Source organism: Ammospiza nelsoni, chromosome 2 (genome assembly GCF_027579445.1).
Source record: "Ammospiza nelsoni isolate bAmmNel1 chromosome 2, bAmmNel1.pri, whole genome shotgun sequence".
NCBI classification, from domain to species: domain Eukaryota; kingdom Metazoa; phylum Chordata; class Aves; order Passeriformes; family Passerellidae; genus Ammospiza; species Ammospiza nelsoni.
The window spans coordinates 100,419,032-100,445,412 of NC_080634.1; the positions used below are offsets into that span (position 1 = coordinate 100,419,032).

The following is a 26,381-nucleotide window of genomic DNA, read 5'->3' on the forward strand; positions in this document are numbered from 1 at the left end:
GGGACCGGCTGATTGGGCAACAGCTGAGGCTGTTTTGAGTCTTTTTGTCACAGGAAAAAATTCTACATCTCAATTAACCAATGGATCTCTCTGATGTTTTAGCCAAAATACACGAAGCAGCTTTTTAGTTCCCCCATAAAGCTACTAAGATGGAGGGGGGGGAAAAAAAAAGAATTTAGCAATAAACAAAAAGAAATCCCAAGTCAGGAAGGTGACCATCCCTTTTAATGAAACTATAGAAAACTGTTCCTGGAACATTTGGAGATTTTAGTATCAGTTACAAACACCATGATACCAAAAAGAGCTTTTAATTCAGAGTAATTCAGCCAGATCATTAATGGACAGATAAATTAACCCATGTCTAAAAAATAAAGAGTACAGTTTGGCCAGGCAACATACATCAAGAATGAGATATTATTTACCTTTCTCTAAGTTTTAATACAAATGTCATCTAAACATATAAGAAAGGTAAAAGAGTCTTTGGACTAATGAAAAGATATGAGGAGGGAAAAAAATTTGTTTCTCTGATCTAATGCAAGTATAACCGTCTCCCAGTCTGCATTTTGGTTTGTTTTTCTTACACCTACTCCTTTAATAACATATTTTTTTTCATTTTCAACTGGCTGGTTTCTTTTAATTTACTTTTCACTGAAAACAATATTTCAGCATATTAAAATGACCTCTTTGCCTAGTGGAGTTTTTAGGTAAGTCAACACCAATGCCAAGTTCAGAATGGAACTGTGACATAATTATCAGTCATTCCACTCTCACTTAACACACACAGGATCCAATGTGCTATAGGTGACGGGATCATAGCCACTGACATAACAGTCTTAAGCTATTAAGTCTGTGTTTGCATAAGCTATGCTTGCAAACACACTAGGAAGCCTCAGAATCACAGTGCCATCCCTGTTGATTTATGGCTACATTATTGTGTTGCACTGGCTGTAGCACACTGCAGAGCTCAGGGGCTGGTACAGAGGATGGAATGCTCAAACAACACGAATTTTCCAAGTTTAGCTGACTCTAGCTTGGTCCTGAGGCTCAAATATCCTCCAAGCTGAGAAGCACCAGGAGCACATTCCCCAGTTCAGCATCACCTGAACAAATGCTGTTTCCCATGATCAGTCCACCCTGAGACATGAAGCAAAGGAAACAACTGGGAAGATTGGGAAACTGCCTTCAGAAGCACAGTGCTGTCTGGAACAAAGATGCCAGTGCAGATGCTTCCTTTTATGAAAACCATGAAATTTTAATTATCAGTCCTGAAAATCAGAAGAGAAGCTCACCACAGAAATCACTGTAATTTCTTCTGCCAATAAATTAATGGCTATTAAATGCTGTAACACTGCATAATTTTTATTTCACAGTTATCAAAACAATCCAAGAACTTGATTTGTATTTACACCATGCAACTACTTAATGAGAACGGTACTTCACTACATTTAAGCAGTAATTACTAAGGTTCAATACAAGAAAGCTCTACAGTCTTAGTTCATCATCAAGTCAACACACTTTTCATCTCATCTAGGTTTTCACAGACTCCATGTTAAGCCTGGATTATGCACAGCATCCAGACCCCAATTCTCCAGGCAAGCCAGTGATATAAACTATAAATGTCACTTACCTCCAAGATATAACTATGTGTTGCTACTTCATCATTGAAATATATCCTAAAATAGTAAAACAAACTTTGAAGTTTCATTCTCAGGTGTGCAATTTCCCTTTTGCTGCGATATACAGCAATCAAAGACCAGGGGTTTTGTCAAAGGGGCAATGGCTATCCGATATGGCTGGCCATCCTTCTTCCCTTGCATGCCTGCTGTCCTGAATTCAATGCACTACCTGCTGTTGGCTCCAAGCATGAAACAGGACTGATACCCAACTGACAGAAACAATAATGTGTTTGCAACTAGTAGTTAATGGCAGACTGACAAGCACAATCACAGGAAGTAATAAAAGTTTCATGGTGCTAGCACGTGACGTGACTAGCAGTGGTCACCACATCGAAATACTCACGGCACCATTACCCTGCTGAAAGAGTAGTTCCAATTTGTTTGGTGTATGACAACTAGATTCCTGATGAAACCACTATCACTACAAAGGTATTTGTTTCTATTAACTAATTTAGCTAACTTACCATTACCTCTAAAAACTCTCATATTACTACAGCAGCTGAATGCACTAACACCTACAGTTGAGTGGGTACAAAAATATGTATAGAGACAGACATTAATCCCTGCTGCCCAAAAAAACCCAAGTAGTCTCTTCCAAATTGTTTACACCAGGTTTTAAAATAAAAAAGTGTATAAAAAGAAGTTTAATTTCATGTCCAATACTGAAGGAATCAAAGTGAAGCAAGTAAAAAAAAGCACATCGCAGTGTGTCCCGTAATTGATACAATTAAATATCCATCAACCCATCCCGCCAATCCAGCCGCCGTGCTCCCAGGACCAGCGAAGCAAGCCTGCTCCGACTGACAATTCCGACACAACTTTAACAACAGCAATAAAAGTATTCATCACTGACATGGGTGCAAACGAGAGCGGCACCAGCCCTCGCATGCAATAGCAATAACTCGTGCTGGAGTTTATTTATGACTTCAGGAGAGGAGGCAGCTGGTTGTTTTTACGCGGCTTTCTTTTTTTTTTTTTTTCCGCGCCGGAGCAAACGAGAAAATGCTCCTAATAAGGCTGGTGGAAGTGCAGCGGCTTCTCAACGGCACCAGCTCTCGTGAAGGAAATTAAATAAAGTACGGTGTTATTATCGGAACCGCCGCGGGAGCGGAGCCGGAACCAGGCACCGACAGCCCTGCCGGTGCAGGGCTCACCCCAGCACCAGGACAGGACAAGGGCAGCGGGGCCGGACCCGGGGCTCCCGGAATCCCCGAGCCGGAGCGCCCCGCTACCCCGGGGAGAGGCGGCACCGCCACCGCTCCGGCCGGCTGCAGCCCGGCTGCCCCGCGGCCGGCACCGCATCGCCCGCTCCTTTATTAATTAAAAAATATATATTTTATGTCATCTCCAGCAAAGCGCGACACTCCCAGGTAGGAAAGCGGGGAAAGCCTCCAGCTCAGCGCCGCGCCTGCAGGCTGCGCGCATCGAGTCCCCGCCGGGGCAGGACTGCAGCCGCCTCCCCTGACCCGCGGCTCCGCGCCTGTGCGGACGGACAGACGGACGCTCCCACACCCCACGGCACACGTGGGCGCCCCGGTCCGCGCAGCCCCCCTCCGCCCCGGCACTCACCGCGTAGCGCAGCGTCGGCCTCTCGCTGAACACCGAGTCCCCCATGGGCGCGAACGGGCGGGCGGCGGCGCCGGTCCCTGCACCCGGGCGCCGCTGGGCACTGCCCCCGACCCGCCGTCCGCCGCAGCGCTGGGCTCCCGCCCGGCAGCCCGCGGCCCCCGGCGCTCCTCCTCGTAACTCCCGCCCGCGGCCCGCCCCCGGCTGTCCCCACCCCGCGGCGGGAGCCGGCAGCCCCTCGGCAGAGCCGGGCGGCAGCGGCAGGAGGCGGCTCCCGGCGCTGCCTGAGGGGCGGCGGTTTCGCTTCTCCCGCCCAGCGCTCAGCCCGGCGCACCTGCGAGCCCTCCCCGCACGGGCGGCTCCGTTCCCGGCTCCGTTCCCGGCTCCGGCCCTCCCGGGCGGACCCCGGCGCTGGCTCGGGGCCCCGCGGAGCCGCCCCGATGTGCCGAGCCCCGGCCGCCCGGCAGCGGCGGCTCCAGCCAGCCCGTCCCACAGCCCCCGACAAACCGCACCAGCCCCCGGCAGCACGGGGGCGAGGAACCTGGTCCTGCAGGCGAGGAGCTAAAGGTGAAGGAGAGAGGGACAAATAAAACATAACTTTCCTGTTCATGGTTTTACAGTGCGTACTTTCAGTGAACTGGCTCGTGATTCTTTAACACGTAGACTTTCAAAACAAAATGCTATGTCATGGCATATTTGTTATTTCATAAATGTGTCTTTACACAAACTGTAGAAGATCAAACACATTCTGAAGGAAAATTGCATTCTGCTGTGTTATATAATTAGTAGTGACTTCTGTGTGACTTGCCTGGGGAGATTATTCCATCAATGGAAGTGTTTAAAAATGTATAAACCTCCCTCAGCTAAGCATAGCCTAAGCAGAGCCTAGGCCAGGCTACATGTTTCCTGAGCCTCTTTCACCCTTATAATCATTTTTAAATGCCCTGTACAAATTTTGGTAAGGGCAGCAACCCCCCCAGTTACTCTCAGCTGTTCTCTGAGAAAGTGGCCTTATCCTAGTGCTGCATGACATAAATGGAATTCATCAGTTTCCAACCTACAATCTAGGCAAATGCTACTAGTCCATCACATTATCTCAGAACACAGGTAGCAAAGTACTTTAGGGGAAAAGGAGAAGGTATTTTGAGAAAAAAAATGTGTACAATATCATAAAATATATTCTGTAAAGATAAACCAGTTGAGTCAAAGTTTTTATGTGCTCTGATGCTGATGTACTGTACTCAACAAGCTTCCAGTTATGGATCTTCCATGGATCTTAATCCCTATTGCAGAGGAAATAATCTTTAAGTGTTCCCATGGACAGTCAACTTGGCGTGAACAAAGAACACAGTATCTGCATTTACCAATAAAGTCCATTTTTGTCTCTTGGGTGAACAATCTGTGCTACTCCCCTTCCTGGAAAACAAGGCAGGGTAGATACTTGAGCAGTTGCAGAGCATCTATTGGAAAGCAGCACCCAACAGAAAGAAACCTTATATAACAAACTTCAAATCATCAGAATCTCCAGGCAGGTAGGCGGGAGAAAAAAGGGTAAAAAAATAAAACCCTGAATGCCTGTTTTTCTCTTCTATATTTCTACTTCTTATTTCAAGGAGATGTTTTCAGTTGGGAACTCTGCATATATCATATGCTCTGATTCCCAGTATTTGTTTGTCTGCTCTGCAGGTTTGACCACAGAAAGTAGATGAGCAAGATGGGAAGAGGTTTACAGGATTTCTAGGCTCAAGTTCTATACCATCACCAGCTTCTTCTAACCACAGATGCAATGCAAAAGAAAATGGAAAACATTGCAAAAGGATTAAAACAGAGGTGTTATTTCTAATAAATACCCCAAGGTGAGAAGAATAGAAGGAGAGCAGAACCCCCATGGTAGAGAAGGTAGAGAAGCAGCAAACCAGTAAAGGGAGAGATGCAAAACTTAAAGAAAACAGAGTAATTCATGGAAAGGGGAAAAAACAGGAAGGTAAAGAATGCCCTAGAGGGAGAAGCCAGAGAGGGGAAGGACTAAAGGTGAAATTTCACAGGTCAAACTTGTTTGGCTTAGAAACTCATTGCCACTGAAAAGGAGAGTCTGCCTCCCATTAACCCTCTTCATCCCCCTCTCCCAGCCACACACTGCCACCACCTCCCTTCCTTCTGCCTCCGTGCTTCTCACAAACCAATACAGCAAATGAAGCACACACCTTGCTTTCCATTTAGCAGACTGATTCAGCTCTCTGAGGGAGGAGATGACTGCCAGAGCTGGCACAAAAGAAATCTGGAGACTGTCTAGTTGGGAGTAGGATACTGGGGACAGATGAAGAGCATGCATGGAAGTGCTTTGCAATAATAACAGGTTGTTACATTAGTGCAGCTAAGATTAAAAATAAAGAATACATGATAAGGAAACTGCAGTTGAACTTTTTATGATGACAAGGAAGAAGTTGTGAGCAAAAACTTACAGATTGGGGGTTATCAACCCCAAAAACCACAGGATACTAGATCTGGCTTTATTCTGTACACATAATATAAAAAACAGGGAGAAAAGATTCCTTGTCTACCTCATATCAGAATTTAAAACTAATTGCTGACTAGCAATTAGTGTTTTCAAAGGCCAGATCTCAACAAAAGCTTTCTGGATTTTGAACACAAGCTACTGTGGCTGTGATTAGAAAGCTCCCTTACACTGTATTTATGGTGGCCAAGGAGTTTCTGATTTCAAACTGCTCAGGGTTTGGAGCCCACCCTGGACTGCAGTAAGAGGAACCCACTGAGCTGTATTACTCAGCTGCCTGCAATCATCTGTCCCTCTCTTAAGCCACTTAGCAGCCAAGATTTACAGACAGATCTTTCTGGCCATTCTGATTACATTTTATCCTTTCACATTCCACCCTTATTCACTTATGATGCATTTATGATTCCTCCCTGCTGTTCTTTCCAAATTTTCTTCCTCCTTCATTTACCTGACAATGTGTGCCCAAGGAATGCATGCAGCTCACTTTGGGAAGTGTAAACCTCCCAGGTCAGCTTCTCTTAAGAGAGGACACAAAGCATCACAGTTATCTTCCTGTATGTTCATTCCAGGGCAACTCAATCAATTCATGCTTTCCATGATTCCCATTGTGGCTGTTCCTTACACAGCTTTCAGGAGCTGTAATGTGGGATTTACATCTGCAAACAGATCTTATTAAAATTGTCAGTCCTCTCCTGTGTATCATTTGTCATTGACAACAGAAAAGAAGAATGAACAGTTTCAGCTAAAATTTAGTTGTTTACAACACAGCAGCTGGGAAATTAGTAGGTAATGGAATCTTACCTACCTGATCATTAATGAAACCAAGTTTTGTTTTTCCAGTATTACTGTAGGAACTGAGTGCTTTCTCAACAGTAACTGCTAATAAACAAAGGAAAATAGCTATACAGTTTCAGACAGCACACAATTATGAAACTGGAGTGAAGAGACTTCTCTACTTCTCTGTCATGAACTTCACCTGGAGCTCGTGACTCAAGGTGTCTGATGTCTCATCAGATGAAGCAGGAGAAAGTTTCCAAATGCATCCTGTTTTGGGAGGACAGCCAGAATGATCCTTACTGTAGTAAAGGATTTGTCTTACCTGAATGTAAACATCTACAATCCCCATCTCAGCTTACCACCCTATGCTTCCCACTTCTACAGGAAGAAGCCCACAGATCTGGTGTGTATGTATGTCATTCCAAGTAGACATCTAAAGTAGGGCACAGAAATTGAAATGCTACTTCAGAGGAGGTCCATGACAATGAGGTCAGAGGCTGCCCTTCAGGCATCTGCAGTTAAGTGAGGAGAGGCCCACCTGGGAGACCAGCTATTAAATCTCATCTGACTTTCAGTAAAGTCTTTAACTGTCTCAGTGCCTTGGTTCTTTGCATTCAGAAAAGCAGGGGCCACCATACAGGTGAAAACACAATCAATATCTTCAGGTGAAAAAGCCTGAAGCAAGCATGAAGGTCTTGTTTCACTTGACCTTTCCAGTAGTGCATGAATGCAGCTTCCATACAGAGGTAACTCCACATCTGGAAAAAACTTGCCTCTGTGGCTGCTGAACCAGAGCCAAGTGTGATACTGGCAGCACACTGCTTCCTTGAGGAATTAGCACTTTTCTTATCCTGGCCAAATGTTCATTCAGGTGCTACAACTAATGGTTTAAGTCTATTTCCCAAAAAGAAGAGAGAGAAAAGATGACAGACAAGTATATGAATTCTATAAACAAAACCTAGAAACTAAGGAATCAGAATTTAGGGATAACACATTACAAAAATATTTTATTTAGAACCTTTTTTCTTTTATTTATTTGCTACCTATCAAAATATGTTGATAACTTCTCACCAGTTTGTAACAGAACTTAGGGAAATAGTACTTAATGCCCATGAAGAATGAAGTGCCACCTCACTCCTGGAGACGCTTCCTTACAATAACCATGCAAATCTTCTTAGACAGAAAGAAATCCTATTTGGAAAGAACTTGATCACTGTAATTTCCTCGATGTCTGAAAGCTCTTTATATGAGATCTAATACATGAGAGGAGTGTGACCCTGTTACTGCTCTCAAGGCGTTGCCCAAGTGTTGCTCATACTGGTGAAGAAGTGAGTGGGAGGCTGGTGCAAAGCAACCTGAATGCAAACACTCATCTGTGCTTGCAGCAGGTGGTGCAAGGAAGAGGAACTGCACCTCGTGCACACCCTGGAACGCTCCTACACGGCCAACGACGAGGAGCCCTCGAGGGCAAACCAGACTCCAGATTATAACCTAAAGCTGCAAATGTGCCGTGCAGAGGGGCAGGAGGAGCAGCTTTTCTCAAGAATGTGATCAGTACATATCTAGAGGAGGACCCTTGACTCTTCTCCATGCCCTCTGCCTGTGGTCACTCAGCCAGAGCTGCCAGAGCTGCTGCTACCTGATGGGGCATCAGCCCAGAAAGAGCAGCAGCAACAAATGTAGCCTTAGGGAAAGGCTAGAATCCAGACAACATGGCCCGGGGCCAAAACCAGCTGTTCTGGTAAGCACTTGATACAAGAAATGGACAACCCATGGAGCAATCCCCAGGGAAACCTTTCCCATAATGTGAAAGATGTTAGCAAACATCCAGGAGTTTGTTAGCACTGGTGTGCTACCAGAACCTCACACAGGATAAATCATTACACTTCCTAATTTATAAGTCCCTATATATATATATGCATACTGTATAATTGACTCTTGGTCAGTGATGTCCTACATGTGTTAGTGCATATTACTGCACTATGAGTTATCAGCAGCATGGCAAAGAAATTTAATCTAAAATACTTTTGGTTTAGAAAAAGGTTAAATTAATTTGTATCCCTTACATGTGCACAATGGTCTCTGTTTCCAGCATCAGTGAAAATTCACTAGAATATCTTTGAACTAAAACTGCAAGCCACTAACTTGTAGGTCAAAAAAGGTACCCTAAAACATAGCATAAAATATTTTTTCAACAAAAATTATCATTAACTTCATGGGTCACTAGAATTCATTTGGGTTTTAAAACTGCAAAAGAAAATACCAGTTATCCTGTCATATTTTTCTCGCCTTAGAGGCTGTAGTTTAAATAAATGTAACCATTCACAGTTTCATGTGAAGATGAATGACTGGGTTTCAGGCCTAATTTTTTTTTAATGTTTGTTTTTCCTTGCTGACACAGACCAAGATAAAAATAAGGAGAAGAATGCTGGAGTTGGGGGAGGGATGGGGGAAAATAAGGGGGAAAAAAATGAAATGTAACTTCCAGGCTAAGAGTATCAAAACAGCTTAGGAGACTTAGGCATGCAAGCTAAAATCTCAGTGAAGTCTCATCTCTGTAAATCATACATATCTGGGGAAATAACAATTCACTGGAAGATTTTTCTAGTTCCTGAGAGTGGGTAGATCTCCATGTATTTCCTTCCTTGTTTATCTCCTTGGAGCTCACCTTCACTGTAAAGTAAAACTGGGCTATGCTCTCACTAGCAATTATCCTTCTCCCTTAAATGTCTTCCAAGAACTGAAGAAGGAGAAAAACACAATTTTCTTTCATTACATATGACTTTTACAGAAATTGCAGCTACATAAGAAAAGTTTTTAAACCACTAACTTGAAACAAGTCACTCACAGATACATGATCTGGTTGCTCAGATTAGAAAGAAGAATGCTTATCAACAACAGACAGAAGCATGGCCTCCTATCTAAATTTACCATCTAAATATTTGACAAGAATTTAGGAGGAGGAAGGGCTCTTTCACAAACCAAAAGTTTATTCAAAATTGTTTCATGAATAGTATGGGATTGTTAAAATCCATTTAGTCTGCGGAGTAATAACTACACAATAAACCTCCCAAGAAGTAACGTGACTACTGTACATTTTGATTTAATGTTGTAATTCATAAACCAGTTTTGCAGTGTAAAAGTAATTACTTCAAGACTGGAACAAGACCAAGCCTCTTGTGACCCACAATAATAATATTCATAATGTTAACAAACCTCTTCAAATGAAGTCATTGTTTAATACATTTCAGGCTATATGTGAAGTGGTTACAAACATCATGTTTTTGTAGTTGTCAATAATTTGGGGATCATGTAAGCAGATGGACATTGTGTTCTTCTGGATTTCAACTGTAAATTAAGAGTCAGGGTATTATTATTCATAGTATTCACTGAGGCTGGTTGAAAAGCTAGTGTTCCAGCTGAGAAGGAACTTTGCTTTTCAAAATTTGACTTTCATCTGATTGAGTCTAAAGCCAACATTTTCAAAGGTTTTGTGAACTATTAATTCCTTTTCTTTTTTTTTTTTTTTTTTGGAGCCAGATAAAGACAAATCATGAAGCAGTCTGCTGGTTAGCTATGTGCCTGACAAAAATTCCTCTTTTCTCTGAGCCCTGGCAGAGCACTCATGCAAACTGCCCTTGGAGTGACAGTCCCTGGGAGGCATCCCAGTGCATCTCTGCTGCAGGGCAGGGAGCCTGGGAAGCCAGAAAGGCAGGCTGAGAATTACTATGGAATTAGGATTTGCCACAGTGCTGTGAAGCCCTGAGGCCTTGGCACTGACAAGCTGCAGGGCTGTGCCATCCCTGGCGGTGCCAAGCCCTGGCAGGCAGCCTGTCCTGTAGCTGGGAGGCCTCTGCAGAGCAGCTCTGCCAGCCAGCCCACACTGGTATTGGAACTGAGAATTTTCAGGATCACTGGGCCTGGCCTTGGATCGCTCTATGGATGTTACCAAAGACATACACTCTTGAATCAGTCCCAGGCCTTGGGCTGTGGGACAGCCCAGGAGGGTTTTTTCTCAGTCATAAACCCAGAGTGTCCATGCAGCCTGCTTGTAACTCAGGGATAGTTCTCCTGGATTGATTAGAAGTGAATACAAGGAGTTGCAAATGAAATATTTGAAAGCCAACAAATCAGTTTTTCCCACTATAGTAAATTTCTACTCATTAGCGTGATTAATGGCTTTTGAAATGTTTCTTCTTTTGTATTTATAAAACGGAATCATATCCAATAACCTCACACACTGAGTTCCTTATGAGGTATTTTGAACTTGTATATCTGACTGTCCACTGAATTAGCAATGAGCATCTTTACAGAGTGCTCTAGCAATTTATATTCACTGTCTGGTTTTACTCTGAAGAACAGGAATGGTTACAATTTCACTGCATGGAATCTGAGGGTTTCAAGAAGTAATGAGTTTTATTTAAGCATCATTTTCCCTGGCCATAAGTTTCTTGTTATTTTCACCTTGAGACTGCAAAAGCATCAAAGCATATTTGTTTTTTAGTAAGAAACTTCAGTCACCTAATGATTCAGGCATAAAAGTTCCTCTGACCTGTCATGACAAGTGAGAGAAAATATGAGGGAACAGACTTCAGGACTCAAAGGGAAGATGGAGAAATGCAGGATTTAAACACTCTGGATGACTCTTACCCTAAGTCTAAAAACATTGTAAAGAAGTTAGGAAAAGAACAACAACAACAACCAAGTCCAAGTGTTCCAGGTGCATCTTCAGATTGTTCCCATCAGTGTCTATGCATGAGTTATGCATCTTGGTCCCCATTTGGTCCTACGCTATACAGACAGTAGAGTTGAAAGGGTTTGGGACATGGCAGTCTGAAGCAGATGCTGTGTTTGAATGTGCTCAACACATTTCCAGACCCAGATGAGTGCACTGACTGTATGTGCCCACCTGGAGAAGCTGCCATTGCAGACACATCCATTACAGAACCCTAGAACAAGCTGTGCTATTCAAAGGTAGGAATGACTGTGTTAAAGACCTTTGGTCCAACTGCCTGGATAGCCTGTTTCAATAGTCATGTGTTTCTACAATCTAAACCAATGCAAGCTGGAGCTTGGGGAAGGGATCTGCAAGAAGCCCTTTCTTACAAGTCCAGGCAAAATGGGTTCATACCTTACCCAACAAGACCCATGGACTAACTCAGTACTCAGCAGTGCACATTACTGAAAACACAGCCCAGTAAACATAAAGCAAAAGGTGCATTTATTGTACTTATGTTCTCCCCTGCAGCAGTCATGACAGCTGTACTACATGTGACTGCATGTAAATGTGGCATGTCATTCTCACAAATGAGTCTACATTCCAAAAGAGCTGAGTTTAACTGAAGAGTTATAATATGTTAGTGCTCAAACTGCTTCCCAGTTGTATTCAGACAAAAAGGTTAAATCACCCAGCACTTGGGCGTCTGGTTCTCCCTGTTACCTGGAAACTGGAGCTCTGAGTGCAAGCACTGTAGAGAAAGTGATTTAAAAAGCAACGGGAACATGAAAGCACCATTCATATAAGACATGCACCATCATCCAAGCAGTTTCTCCGATTGCAGAGCTGTATTGTTTTAATCTGCAGGACCCTTTACTTGATGGAAGTATACAGAATTCCTCATAGCTTGGGTGCAATTATTCCAGTGTACCCCATACTGTGGCTATTCCCTTTGCAGGAGTGGGAGGAAGGTGAAGGCAAAGCACAATCCACAGCCTTCCAGATCTAGGGATCCAGAGGTGCTATAGTCCCAGTGCTGCTGAGCAAGGACTCTTATGCTAATCTGGGAGGGGAAGATCCCCCTGGGCAAAACAGCTTGGGAAAGGCTGGGTTGTATAAAAATGTTGGCCATTCTCAGGCAATTGTTTTGTAAAAAGGTAAGCTATGAATTGAAAGCACTGAAGCTGTTGCTAAAGATTCTCCCACCAGTCTGCTCTCCTTTGGCAGTAAGGACGCCCAGTTCCTTTGTAGTTAAATTCTTCTCAAGTGACTTGTATTGCTTTAACTGTCCTGGTAAGTCTCAAAAAAATGTAAGTATGGAAAAGGCCTTGGAAAGGCTCACTGCAGTTTTACACTAACTTGATAATAGTGGTGATTTCAATGAAGCCAGTATAGGGAAAAGCAGGAATAATGCAGCAGGGAAAGAGAGCCGTACTAGAGCTGTGCTCTTTATTCCCCCTTTTTGTCCTGTTCCCTTGATTAAACAGTCGAGGAGAAATCTTGGAAGTGATCCTGTACATGATTTGTGCTCCTAAGCAGAGCCAGAATGCAGCGAGCCAAGCGCCAGGCTGAATATCCAAACTTTTGCTGTTTATATTGAGGCATGTATTCACAGGGTGCTGGAGTTTGAGACCACTGCTCCCCACACACCAGCTGGGAGGTATCAGAGTCCGTGTGCATTATCCACCCATTCACCTCCAATTAGAAAAAGTGTCCACAAGATGCTGAGAACATCAAAGTGTTTAGGAAAAGGAATTCATGCACACAGGACAAAGAATTTAGGCTGTTTACAACTTTCCACTCTCTGATGTTTATTACAACCCCCACTATAAAATCTGTCTCCATCTGCAGTACCTTGTAGTGAGAGAGTTAATGAAAACCCAAGCCACATTCCAAGGATGGCAATTCAGAATGAGAGCGACCTCAGCATTGTTTTGCTAAGATCTCAAATTGCCAATACTGCAAAATGAAGTAATGCTCTCTGTCAACATGTAGTATGCTCTATAAATGGGATTGCCTGTTCATCTGTCAGTAAAACATGCAGAAAAGCACTATTTGATTGGTCTGAGAGAAGCTGACTGCTTGCTTTGACTTCTTCCTTAAGATTTACTTGAAGCGTGAAACTGCTGAAAATCTCCAGTGAGTAAAAAAGACAAAAATATATTAAAATTAATTAAAATAATTTGCAAATAGACCTCACTTTATGTAGTTGGTCTTGAGTTAGCATTTCTTTATCAGAAGAATTAAATCCAAACTTAACTAAAGCACTGAATGTTGAAAGTTAATTTCCATGGACTTCAGTATTAACTTATAAAACTTACATCTTTTTACAAACAGAATATTACTTCAATAGTTAACTCAGAAACCTCAGACAGTTTTAATAAATTTATAGACAGCTTCCAGATTGAATTTTGCTGATCCAGGCTTCTTAGGCAGAGTTTATGGAGCCAGACTTGTCATATGAGCTATTTCTATAAGCCTCAGGTAAATATACACAGGGTTTGTGTTGTTAGAGAAAGTGTTTTTTTCTCTTCTAAAAAATTTAGGTTAATCTTAAGCAAAAACAAAAGTTCATTCAGTACATTTTGTATTTGTTATTTTTGACCCATTTTGGGAAGTATTTTCCTTCCACAGATCTGCACTGTCCCTGCTTCTGTCCAACTCATTTTAACTCTTTCATTTATTTTACAACTCTGTTTCACAGACTGCTGCTCTGGTCTCTGAGTTAGAAACAGCCAGATGGCACAGCTGGAGAAAAGGAAAGGTTTTTCAGGTATTTCCTTCTCCTTCCCACCCAGCAGCTCTCATGTACTCCCTTTCCTACCTGTCTGCTTTAACTCAAGTTTCATAGAAAAGTTTGGCCTGTATTGCAAAACCAATTTAGAAATGTAAGTTATTATTCATGTAGCTGAAGTCTTGACATGGATGCAATTACAGGGATCAAATGGATATGTTTATTTCTATTGCAATTCAAAACTGCTATGGCCATCTAAAGCAGCTTTATTGGAATATCACTCTGTAATAACAGGGTTCTCCACTTTACATAATTTGGAATTTGTAAACTCCATAGCCAAAGCTGTGCCTCTTAAGATTTCACTTTAATGTTCTTTCAATGGAGTGTCATGTAAAAGATTACCCATAAAACCCAGAATTAGAGTCAAAAGTACACCAAAGTACTCAGAGACAGGATGTCAGGATCAAAGGATCTGTAGCTTTCCTTTTAGGTAATACATGGGCCTGCAAGCAAGATGGGAAAACATCCCTCCCCCAGGTTTCATCTATAACATCTCTCCATCCACCATTGGTACTAAGCTGAAATTTGCAAAGCAATGCAGTTTGGTTTTTTCTACTAAAATATGATATACCATACAGGCAAAGGATTGTTAAGTCTTGCCATGACAGATAATGTGATGAAAGGTATTAACAGATAAAGAATGAAGAAACTGATATTGCAATACAACAGGGATGACCGAAATTCTTGCCCTTTAGCTGAGAATGGACACTTTAATGCGATCAATGCCTGAGCTTGAGGGCCTGCTGGAGCAGTTCTCAGAGATGAACACATGATGGCCAGAAGTTCCCACTGCTCCTGTCTGAGACACCACTAAATTTCTGAAACTGGGAACCCAGTCAGCCCAGCAAGGTATTAATTGTCCAAGCAATTACTGTTGGCTCAGCTCTACTCACAGCCAAGGATACAGATCAGTCACTGTGCCAGCACAACTTCACTGCTGCCTCATGATGGAATTACAGCCCTTGAAATGCCCTGTGAGAGACTGGCTATAACCCATGGAAACTCCAAACAAAACAAGAGCAATGTTCACATGACAGACACCCAGGCACACTGTCCGAGATGAAAAAAAGTAGATTGTCACTTTTTGTTGGTTCTTATGAGAAGGCAGGTGGCAGTATTTTGCTGATGATGGTGTTTAGGCTCGTGTTGTTCTATAGAACACTCCAACAAAAGAGATGAGACAACAAGACCATGTCTGAAAATCACCCATGACAGACTCTCCTGCTCCCTCTGTACTGTGCTGCTACCAGCTGTACCAGCACAAAAAGTTCTTTTGTGATCCTGGGTAAATTAGTGTGCTAACAGAAATTACTGATCCCATGGGTTCACAGAGAGAAAAAACTGTATGCTGCTCCTTATTTAATTTTAAGTAAATACATCTTGGCTTACTTAAATGGTTCACACTGAAGATTTGACTGATTTCTTGCTTGAACCATAAACATCCAGCTTGCATTCATCCTGGTCAGTTGGTAGCTCTGAGACCCACCAGCACAGTACAGTGATGAGCAGATGGTTGCAGTGATCTGTTCCATCAGCCTAGAGGGACCCAGAAGACAATGCTTGTATATGTCTGCCTACCATCTGGATTATTCCAACAAATGGGATAATTTTTAGACTGCTGTGGTTGCCCTGCTGATGTGTGAATGAATGCTCTCAGTATTGTGTTACTTCACTTCAAAAACATTGTGAAACATCCACATTCATACACATCTCCCTCTTACTCTTCATTTAATCACAGGCTGCTGACAATGGCTGTAATTCAAGGTAGCAGCTCACTACTCACATAGCTTTGAGTATGTCTGTACCAAAGACTGTTCATACTTTAAAAATTCTAAATCTAACTTGGTTAATTTTGCTTTTGATTGTTTATAAAGCATTAGAGCAGTGTGGTGAATCCCACAGTGACCCATGGAAATTTTAACTATGGGATTCACATGGAAAATTGCTTCTGAACCAAAGGCAGAGGAAACTACACACCTCTGGTTGTGATATCTGCTATATCAAAGCTTGATCTGCTCCCTCTGGTATGATCTCAGATCCAGCTAAGGGTCTCAGATGGAGAAGCCAATTCTCAGGCACTGTACTTCAACTGGACAGAAAGCCACAGAGCAAAGTTTCACTATTGCACCCTGTGTCATGACCTTTTATCAGTCCCTCCACATTCACCTACAAAGTACCATCCAAGGAGCAGAGTGTTCCACCTTGGACTCTGAAGTGTGTAATCCCGCCAGAGGTGCAGCACAAAAAATGCTGCAGGAGGTGCCAGCCCATGAACCATGGTGCCCACTTGATGGAGGCTAAAAAGAGCGTGGCAGTTCTGCTGCTCGAGGGATGGCTGACACACAGACCTACACTCTCCCTTGTTTTGGTGGGAATCCAACCACAACAAGTGCAGGAGAACTCTCAGCTGAGGGGAGGAGAGTTCACTGTGCCTGCAGTGAACTGAAGCCACCCATGGGCCTCAGCCTCGCTGCAGCTGGACCATAGCATTCCTTTGGAGCTCATGCTTTTCTCAGAGGCTTTTCTGTTTGTTTTCTCAACAAAGCTTTGCAGACTTTTTAAGTGAGGGAAGAGAGACTCAGCTATTCCCCTCCCTCCGTTTTAAAAAATCAGGCTCAAGTTTTTAAATACATATAGGAAAAAAAATCTCTATTAGAATCTCCCAATCCTTTAAGGTCTGAACTTCATGGCTTTTTTTAGCTGACTCGGGATCTTTTAATGTTTTAACTATCACAAATATTTTCAGTTGAATATTACTAAATGAGCAATTGCATTATGGCAAAATTGATATTATTGTAATTGAACAATATGAGATATATCCAAAGGAAAAGAAATTAAGTGAATCACTCTTCTTTTGATTTAATTTGGAAGTTAAATCCAAATACCTAAGTGAACTTGACAGCGTCTGTCACTTTGTCTGCAAGTAAATTCTTATTTCTTCCCTCCAGCACTGGAACATAAAGGTGCTGCCAATATGTGGATAAGCACTGTGCATTACACAAAACAGCAGTACATTCATGCCTTGTGTTGTAATGGAAACTCTCAATTTAAGATCTGAAGAGCAATAATAGAGAGAAGGAAAACTTGGAGCTACAATTTTTATCATAGCTGGTAGGATTTTTTTCCCCAAGTGAGGTCAGGGAAACAGACTGGAGAACTACATTTACAACACTCCTTGTCAAGCACAATAGGACTGAAGCATTGTTCTCCTGGAGGTGACTGAACTATGTTTCACTCAAACTCAGCTGGCTGTTGTGCCCATGTCACTGAGGGTGGAATTTGTCTTAATAGACTGCAAAAACCAAAGAAGTTTCTCACTTAATGAGAAAGCCCTGAAAAGGTTTGGTATCTGTGCAAACAAACAGCCGCCCTACACCTTTCAAACACTGAGACTCTGTGCAGACTCATGAAGGGTTTGATCCATCCAGGGGTGGATTGCCACTGGAGGAATGACCCTGCATTCCTCTACTCTTCCCATGTCCATCCACTCCAGGTTTAGTGTGTTTGTGGCAAGGGTGCCACTCTGAAGGGAAGTTAATAGCCTTGTGGTGGATTAACTGTCTGACACATCAATTCCCCCTGAGGTCACTCAGCTGCTGTAGTGTTGCAGGGGAAGTGGAGGAATGGATGATTTCAGGTTGCTTTTAACTGGAGTAATTAAATCCTTAAATGGGCGTAATTAAGCATTCGATGCAACTGTACATTCTCTTCTCCCAAATCCTGGATATTTAGGGCACACTACTCCAAAAAGAGATGGCATTATGTATTGATTTTTCTACCAAAGGAAAGCCTTTATCAGCACTAGAAAATAATTCCATTGTGGAATTTACTGTAGCAACAGTGAGAACCAAGAGTAAAAATGGGTTAAGGATTTTAAAAACTCAGTAAAGATGTTCCCAGCCATCAGTGGCTATTAAACAACATCACTAAGATTGTTTTGTACAGAAGACCCTAAATCACTAACCACAAGGAAGGGGAAAATCTAACTTTTGTCTTACACTTAATTGTTCTGCTGTCTACTACACTTTCTTTAATCATCACTCCTGCCTCCCACAGGAAAGAGCATTAGGGTGTTAGGGATGCTCTCTTAATCTCCACCAGGGTTCCAGTTCTTATGTTAATGTACCCACACCTCACAGGAGTCTGGCACCTCACCTGTGGAGACCCTCTGTGCTATCACTAGCATTCTTGACCTGCCACTACCAAAAGTTTACAAATGCTGAACTCCTCTGTAAAGAGTTGCTTGAAAAGGGGAGCCTGAAAAGGGGAGGAAAGAAAGGAGAACCATGAAACCAAATGTCTTCAAAAAGAAAAATGAAGCAGGGAAAACAGTATAGCTGCAAAGTGAACTGCTTTTGGACCAAGTGATATCAGCAAAGATGATTTTTTTACTAAAAGGATAAATAAGAACAAATACTAAGAGGAAATATTTTTTTTAATTATAGATTTCAGATTTGATTTTAATTTATCATGATGTATTAACTTAAGCTTTTGCATAAAGATTCAGGTTTGGACAGATCAAGTTTCTCGGCAGAAGGGGCCTTTAGGTCTCAGTAGGCTGAAGGGGATGTAATCAGAGATTTCAGTACTGCTGTTCACTGGTGCCCCCATTTTACAGGACATTAATTTGCCTTTCATTCTAGAAACCAGGATGCTATAAAAACAGATCTACAAATGAAAGAGGGTGCTCAAGAATACTCTTGAAGAAGGATGCTTTGATGAACTTGGAGCCAGAGGATTGGTGTGGACTCAGCTCATTAATGCCTGCATTAATTCATGACATTGAAACACAGTCCTTTGATGTATAGACTCATATTCAGAGAACAAGACCGTCTGCTGGATGGCTCTTCTGACTTTTATTTTCAATTCATCACTGATGGGGAGACCTAGGCAGAGCATAGCATAATTTGACAGACACCCTGTCCAGAGCCCCAAATCCCCCCTGAGCTGTGTGCACAGCCAGACACTCCCCTGCCTCCTTAGGGCACAGCCACAGCAGGGCAGGCAGGTCCTGCTCCCTGCCCAGCACAGGCTCCATGCTGGGAACAGCAGGCACAGGGGGAGCAGCAGAGCTTTCACAGCTCTGCCACAGAGCTGGGCACAGCAGGCACGAGGGGGACAGGAGGAGTGGAAAGTATGGAGTCTGCTAGAAAGGATAGAGACAAAGCTGACAACTTTGGTGCCCACAGCCAAGCACACTTACTGACAGGGAAGGAGAAAGGCAGGCCTGTATTTAACAAAAAAAGCAGATATTCTCTCTTGAGAAATGCTTACAGCTTTGAAAGATCAACATAAAGCAACAGCCTTATCCCTGCCCTTCTGCAGAGGCCGCCAGCAGTGCCTGTATTCCCCCACTGTCACCACTCTCTCTGTCCCCTCACTTCCCAAGTGCTTTGGAGGCTTGGAGAAGGCTCTCCTGGAGAGCCCCACTCATTTACTGCTGCTCAGACATGCAAAACCCATGCATGCCTTGGCTGCTGCCATTTATTGAGCGTGGACTAGGAAAGAAACCCAATTGTTTGGTAATTTTTTAAGTGGACACTACTTTTAGATTATTTGGGCTTGTTGTCCAGAAGCAAAAGGGCATTTACTTAACCCACCACACTGCAGAGTTTGCAAGTCAGATAATTTGTAGTCTGCAGAAGATATGGACCTGAACTCAAGAGTGTCTGTTGCTCTTTAAAGCTATTTTTGCTGTCTAAATGCTAAGGATTCAGAACAGAAGCACAATGTACACCACAGCTTTACTCCTTGTCTTCCACTGACATATTTTTCATATTTTTCTCCATGAGCTCAGGGCAGTGAGGCAAAGGGAAGGCAGAAAACTGCAGAAGTTTCCCTTTTCTGCAAGGAAAACAGTTTTGAAGAACCATAGGGGATGGAGACTGCTCTCCTGCCACACATTTCAGAGCTGCAAGGAAGAAAGGAGCTCCTGGTTGGCCTCTTTCCTCTTGCTGCCACTGCTTTAACATCACTAACACCCTCAAGCATCTCTGCAGCAGGGGACAGGGTAAGCTCAGAGTTTGAGGTGCTTTGCCCTCTTGGATGCCTGATCATGGATGTACTCTCCACTTCACACTTCATTTACAGCCACATCTTGTTCACAAAATCAAAGTTTTTACCAATCACCTCACAGGGAGGTGTCTGGAAAAAACTGTGCCTTTATGAAAAAGGCTTTGCTTCTGTTCCAGTACATAATGTAAATTATCAGCAGAATATCTCAATATTTAGTAATTTGTTTTTAATTTAAGGGAATCTATTGACAAAAAAATTTTTCAGTATGGTGAGCACTTTTTGAGGTTATATTGTGTGTTATTGAAGCTCAGCTTTTCCACAGAAAATAAAGTTTCCTTATAATCACTCTAAGAACTAAGCTGGTTTTCAGCACATCAAACTCCATGGGAGATGCAAATCCTTCCTTTTTTGTTCTTCAACCAGTCTTACATATTTTCCCAAATACATTGTTTTGTTTGACTCACCTTTTCTCTGCTGGCGTATTTCTTTGGTCACCTGCAGTAATTATTTTCTTTCTGTTACTACTTTTAAAAATACCAACATTTTGGTTTAAAGTCATTTAATAGTGCTCATGGCTCTCCTCTTAGACGGTGTACTTTCAGCTCTACCTGCCTTCTCATGAAAGGTGGCCTTAAGCCTAATTTTTCCTAACTTTTGAAGTTATCCCTGTCCCTTGTTTATTGAAGTGGCTTGTTGTTTGCTTTCTGTCCTTCCCAGTGTTTCCTGATCATTCCCAGTCTTGTTCAGTCTTGTTCTGTCCTGTTCAGAGAAAATGATCACTTTGAGGACTTAAAGGGAAGACAAAGGATAAAAAGAACTCAGAATCATTACCATGACCTGTAACAATACATGTCCAGGGCATACACCCACTGAGAAACCCCCACTGTACACAACCTGAAACTAAAATCTGCCATTGCTTGAACACATTTCATCTTTAAACTGTGCAGTTTTCCTATAGGGAAGAACTGGATGTAATCCTGGATCAGATGCAGCGGAAACATTAGGAGAGCCTTGCCTGGAACAGACTTGGCCTTTTTGCAAATTAAATTACTATGTTGTGTGTTTAATTTGTTATCTATTAACGCCCAGACCCTCTCCCTCACTGTTACTATATAACCTTTTTTTCTCTGGGTTTTGATTGATAAAAGTTTGTCTTTGGAGGTTTTCTTTTTCCTCTCATGGACATAACTTTATAATGTTGAATTTCCTCTTGGGAGCCATAGATTTTGCTAGAATTCTCCAAGGCAGTTTCAGTGCTCCAAAATTGTAACTTCCCACAAACTGCAAGAATCAACTAGTTTAGAATTCCAGATCATTCATGAAAGCAAAATTAAATACGGAGTTACCCTTGACACAAAGATATTTAAAGGTGTTCATTCATTCCTAAAGTCAGTTTCACTGTGATGATACCAGCCCTGAATTTCATATCAACTGCCTTATTAAAAAGCTTGTGATTTCTTCAAAAATAGACAAGCATTGCAAAGTTTTCTGTTTTCTAAAAATATATATTCCCCACAGTCTATCAACATACTATATATGTATAGTATATATTTCCCCCAGTATATCAGCCAGTTACCACCTGACCGTTTACAGAAGAATCTCTATTTGCTTTTTGCTGTGCTACATCATGAAGTGAGAGAGACTGGCCAGCAGCTCCCTGGGTTGTTTACTTAGCCATTTACAAAGAGGAGATCTCAGCAGAAATAAGTGCTGGTATTTCCCCTTTTTATATCATCTGAGTGGCTCTATTTCTCCCTTCAGGATGCTCTGGTCCAAATCTCCAGGTCTAGCTTATCCAGAAGTGTTCTACTTATCTGAGACCGAGGAGTTTGTTATTATGAGTAAGGAACAACACACAGTTTTCCTCCCTGGAGCTGTGCACAAACCCTGGCTGGGTGTGAGCTCTGGAGGCCAGGAGCAGGGTATGGTTCCAGCTGGAGCCTCTCAGCACTGGCACTGTTTGTCCCACCAACAAACAGTGTCAGCTCATTCCCTGGGGAACATGGACCAGCCTTTTCTGAACCAGCATGCAACAGGAGGAGCATTCTCTGCTGAACAAAAATCTACCTTCAAGTCACAGAATATTCTCAGTTGCAAGGGACCCACAAGGATCAAGTCCACAACCCTGGCATTATTAGCACCATGCTCTAACCAGGTGCGCTCATGTCAGTCCCATTTGACCACTTAATAATTATTCTACTGTGTATCGCACTGTAAAATGCATTCAGCCATTCATAAGCCTGGTGACCCAGAATTCCTTGATGCCCAAGAGCTGTCTCCCTCCCAGCAGCATCAAAGGCAAAGCCCCACTGTACAGCAGTTGCACTGCCCTGAGCACAGAGCCAGGGGCAGGACCTTGTTCATCCAGAGCTGCTGCCAAACCACTCGCGCCGTGGAACCACAGCCCAAAACACACAACATTTAATCACGAAACTTGCTTAGGCAGCTGCTGAAAAGGAGAGACAAGTTGCTTACACATGCATAGTCCTGAATGGCCTATCTTATGTGGACTTCAAGGTGCTTCAAAAATATCATCTAAACCCAAATATTATTTAAGCCATCTAAAAAGAAACCGCTTCTCTGCGAGTCAGAGCTCTGGTTCACACGCAGCGAGGTGATGAAGTGGGTACTGACATCCACCAACCACTTGCTGCTCAGACACAGTGACCACAGCAGGGAAAGCTGAACTCTGAAGCAACTTCTAGAGCCCACAGCCCAGGACTTCAAAATAAATTGAAATTGTATCACTGTATCAGGAAGGGTATGACAGTAACCAGCTCCTGTTTCAAATCACCAAATGCAGCTAAAACATGATTATATTGTATTAAGTAGCTTTTCTGAATGCACATTCATATTAGAACAGCAATGCTGTAGTCTGTAGAGGGAACATGGTTTTGAAGCTGAGAGCACAGACCATGGCTTCTGATCACCTGGAATTCCTTATGCTGGATCACAGCTTGCCTGTGGACTAGGCAGTACTGCCAGCAGCTCACTCCCCTGCTGGTGCACATTTCTTTTCCAGTGCTTCTCACAATGTTATTACTGCTTTTCCCTCCAGTTTTAGCAAAAATTATAACCTTATTTAGCATTTTTTGACTGTATTCTTCTGCTTATTGTGATATTTTCAAAGTTTCTTTTGACTCATTTTTTATTTCTCCCAAATATTTTTGTAGCCTGGAGAAAGACTCTGATGTCAAAATGGGCCTAGCTTTGAACCCAGGGTGGAGAAACTTTTGATACACTTCCAGACTATTTAATTCTCTACTCAGGTCTCTCGAGTATCCAAAAGAACCAACTTTCCCAGGCCCTGCTTGCCTGTGAGATGCTGGAGAGCAAAGCACCCAGTCTTTCTGAGAGGTGATTACACAGCTTTCAGCACATCCTGAAAGCTGATGCCAAAAAGTAATATTGTTTTTGGCATCACACAGACTTCTTCACATACCCTGTAGAGGGAAAAGCAAGTGCAGGAAGGTGAGGGGTTTTTAATATAACTTGCAAAGAAGAGAAGTATGGTGTTGAGAAAGACAACCTAAGATCCAGCTCAGACTTGGCCAAATCTCAGCTGCATCATTTAGGAGATTTGGCTTTTGTCCTCTCAGTTCAGTGTGGTCATGCATCAAAGGTTACTCCACAAAATTGTATTGGACTGAAAATTCTACACTCTCTCCTCTAGCACTCAGGATGAGTGTGCTGCAGAATTTCAGTATAAACTGCTGGTACATGGTGACAAGAAAGCTCAGGGATTTCAAAAGCCCTCCTCAACTAAGTTTGGCACTTCTTCCCAAACTGATGTCATATGTGTCGTATGTGTTCTTAACACATTTAGTAGTCAAGAAGACAGCCATCAAAAATGATCAAAACTTCACAGCATGTCTTAGAGCAACTCTATTGTTAAAATAAAAAGTTATCGGTAAAACATCAAAGTGTGCTGAACAAAAAACCCCTTATTACAAAACAAAATAATTTCTACATATATATAACATATTTATATATCCACACACACACATATATGTGTGTGTGTGTGTATAAATATGTGGAAATTATTATATATATATATAATGTAAATAATATATAAATAACATTTTATATATATACATACATACATATACATAAATATATATCTATATCTATATCTATATCTATATCTATATCTATATCTATATATATATATATATATATATATATATATCTATATATATATATATATATATATATATATGGAAAAGGAAGCAGGGCAATGCAAACTTTCCCTAGAGGCTGGAAGCAAAATTTTCTTTATTAGCAACTACCCAACTAACTTTCCTTAAAATACAATACAGTAAAAGGATCTTTTCTTCCCACCTCTTATGTTCAAGTTATCCAAAATATTTACCTCCTTACAGTCACGTGCACCAAGACAGCCTCCTGAACACTGATTTTGTTTCATGTAGGAGGGCCCTTGGGTCAGACTGGGTGGGATGGGGGATGTCTGTGTGGCTGCTGCCCCAAAGCCAGCACCCACGCGTGGTGCTGCCCTACAGCCACTTCTCCCAGAGAGGAGCTCATCCCCCTCAGCATCCCTTTCTCCCCTCTTGCAATGGACAACAGCTGTAAATTAGGAGCACTTCACCAATGCTGGCTGGAGGTCAGAGAGACCTGCAAACACATGGAGCCAGCAGCCCTCCCAGCTCCATGGTATTCCCAGTGATATTCCCAGAGCAGCATGATTCCTTCAGCATGGCTCTGATAGCAGAGTCCTGGGTGTGAGCTGAGACCTCTCTCTGCCAGGTGCTGCACAAACAGCATAAACCCACAGTTTACTGAAAAAGCAACCAGAACCTGAAATGGACACTCCCTTCCTCCAGAGCAAAGGAAGGGAAAATAAATAAGTGAGATAGATAAATAGAAGCCAGCAGAGAAATTAGTGTCTAGCCTAGAAAATATTTCAGAAAAAGGGTGAGCCTCTCAAAATGGTATCTTGAGAAAGAAGCACAGTTGCCAGGAATCAGAATTATTTCCCACCAGGTTTAATATGTTTTAACAAAACATAATTAATTTCTTCTGTCCTGAAAGAATATTTAAGCATTCTTTTAATCAGTGGGAATTTTCTCAACCTTCAGTTCGTGGCTGTTTTCACTCTTGGCTTTGGAGCAAAAAGCTCTAACCTATTTCTCTCTACCACTGGAGAAAAATAAAAAAAATCAAAAAAGGAAAAAAAGGAACCAGGCATAGAAAAGATGCTATCAGTTTCTTTTCCAAGACAAAAGAGGTCTTTTAAGATTGCAAGCATGTTCAGCACTAAGCCTCTGAAGCTAGTGTATTTCCCCAGGTGTATTTTCCTGGATGGAGTATCTGGTGGAATAGCAGTGGACATCATGGAAGGCAGCCCATTGACAACACACTACTGGGAACAGCTAATCATCCTGCTGTTTTCCTGCATGATCATCACTTACCAGGTATTTGAGCTAGTATGGAGAAGACAGAGACCATGTTCTTATGCCATGCCTGTGAGAAGGACAGAAATCTGAATTTTGCCCAAGAAGATGGACTGGATGATTCCTCAAGTCTGTCTTTTTTCAACACCCAGGAAAAAAAGGGACACCATGCTTCTCATACTTGTTTGATTTAAGGTAAAGAGAGATTTCAAAAAAGGGATTCTCAAAAATGGAAAAGAGTAAACCCAAGCAAAAGGACAAAACCATGAGACCCAGTGAGCAGTTATCAATCAGCAGTGGAAATAGGTTTTGCAGTTTATTTAACGTGGTTTTGCTGCATAGTTTGGCATTTGAGCCATATACTGGCTGGGGACAGTTTTTTCCTAAGCATTTTTCTGAGCAAATTGCTCCCAAGATGGTGTCCTTTTAACAACCCAAGTCACACATCCAGAGGTCTTTTCTAGCAGCAATGCCTTCATAAGCATATAGATCTGAGAAGTGAATTTGCTTATGGTGACTTGGTATGCTCATGTGGGACATCAGGGCTCTGGCTGACTCCTGTGCATTTGGTGTCCACGGCACATGGTGACATGGAGGGGGTCTGCTCTGTTCTACACAAACCCAGGGTAGGTGGGACAAGCACACACCCCACAAGGAAGCACAAGTGCTGCTGAAATGTGGTGCTTGTGACTTATTTCTTTTCCAGAAATCTCTCCCAGAACAAACACTTTTCTTTCCTTGTTAAAAAAAAGCCCTGGCACTAATGAATCCAGGAGAAATCTGCTTTTTAGCACAGCCTGTGGCAACAGAATGAGGGGCAATGGTTTTAAAATAAAAGGGGGGGTCATTTTAGATTAGATATAAGTAAGTTTTTCACAGTGAGGGTGGTGAAACACCAGGACAGGTT

The 26,381-nt window shown here is 42.3% G+C and overlaps 1 protein-coding gene across 2 annotated transcripts in view; it reads right to left on the minus strand.

The window, feature by feature from the left end:
• ARHGAP6 (Rho GTPase activating protein 6) overlaps nt 1–26,381 on the minus strand; it is a 306,617-nt gene that overhangs the window by 150,491 nt on the left and 129,745 nt on the right. Inside the window, exon 1 of one of the 2 annotated variants that reach the window (XM_059466812.1) lies at nt 3,246–3,360. The exons of the other annotated variant lie outside the window; for it this stretch is intronic. Coding sequence (XP_059322795.1) covers nt 3,246–3,290 — 45 coding nt within the window. The 5' untranslated portion in view covers nt 3,291–3,360. Of the gene's footprint in view, nt 1–3,245; nt 3,361–26,381 lie in introns of those variants that run through there. 2 annotated transcript variants of the gene reach the window in all.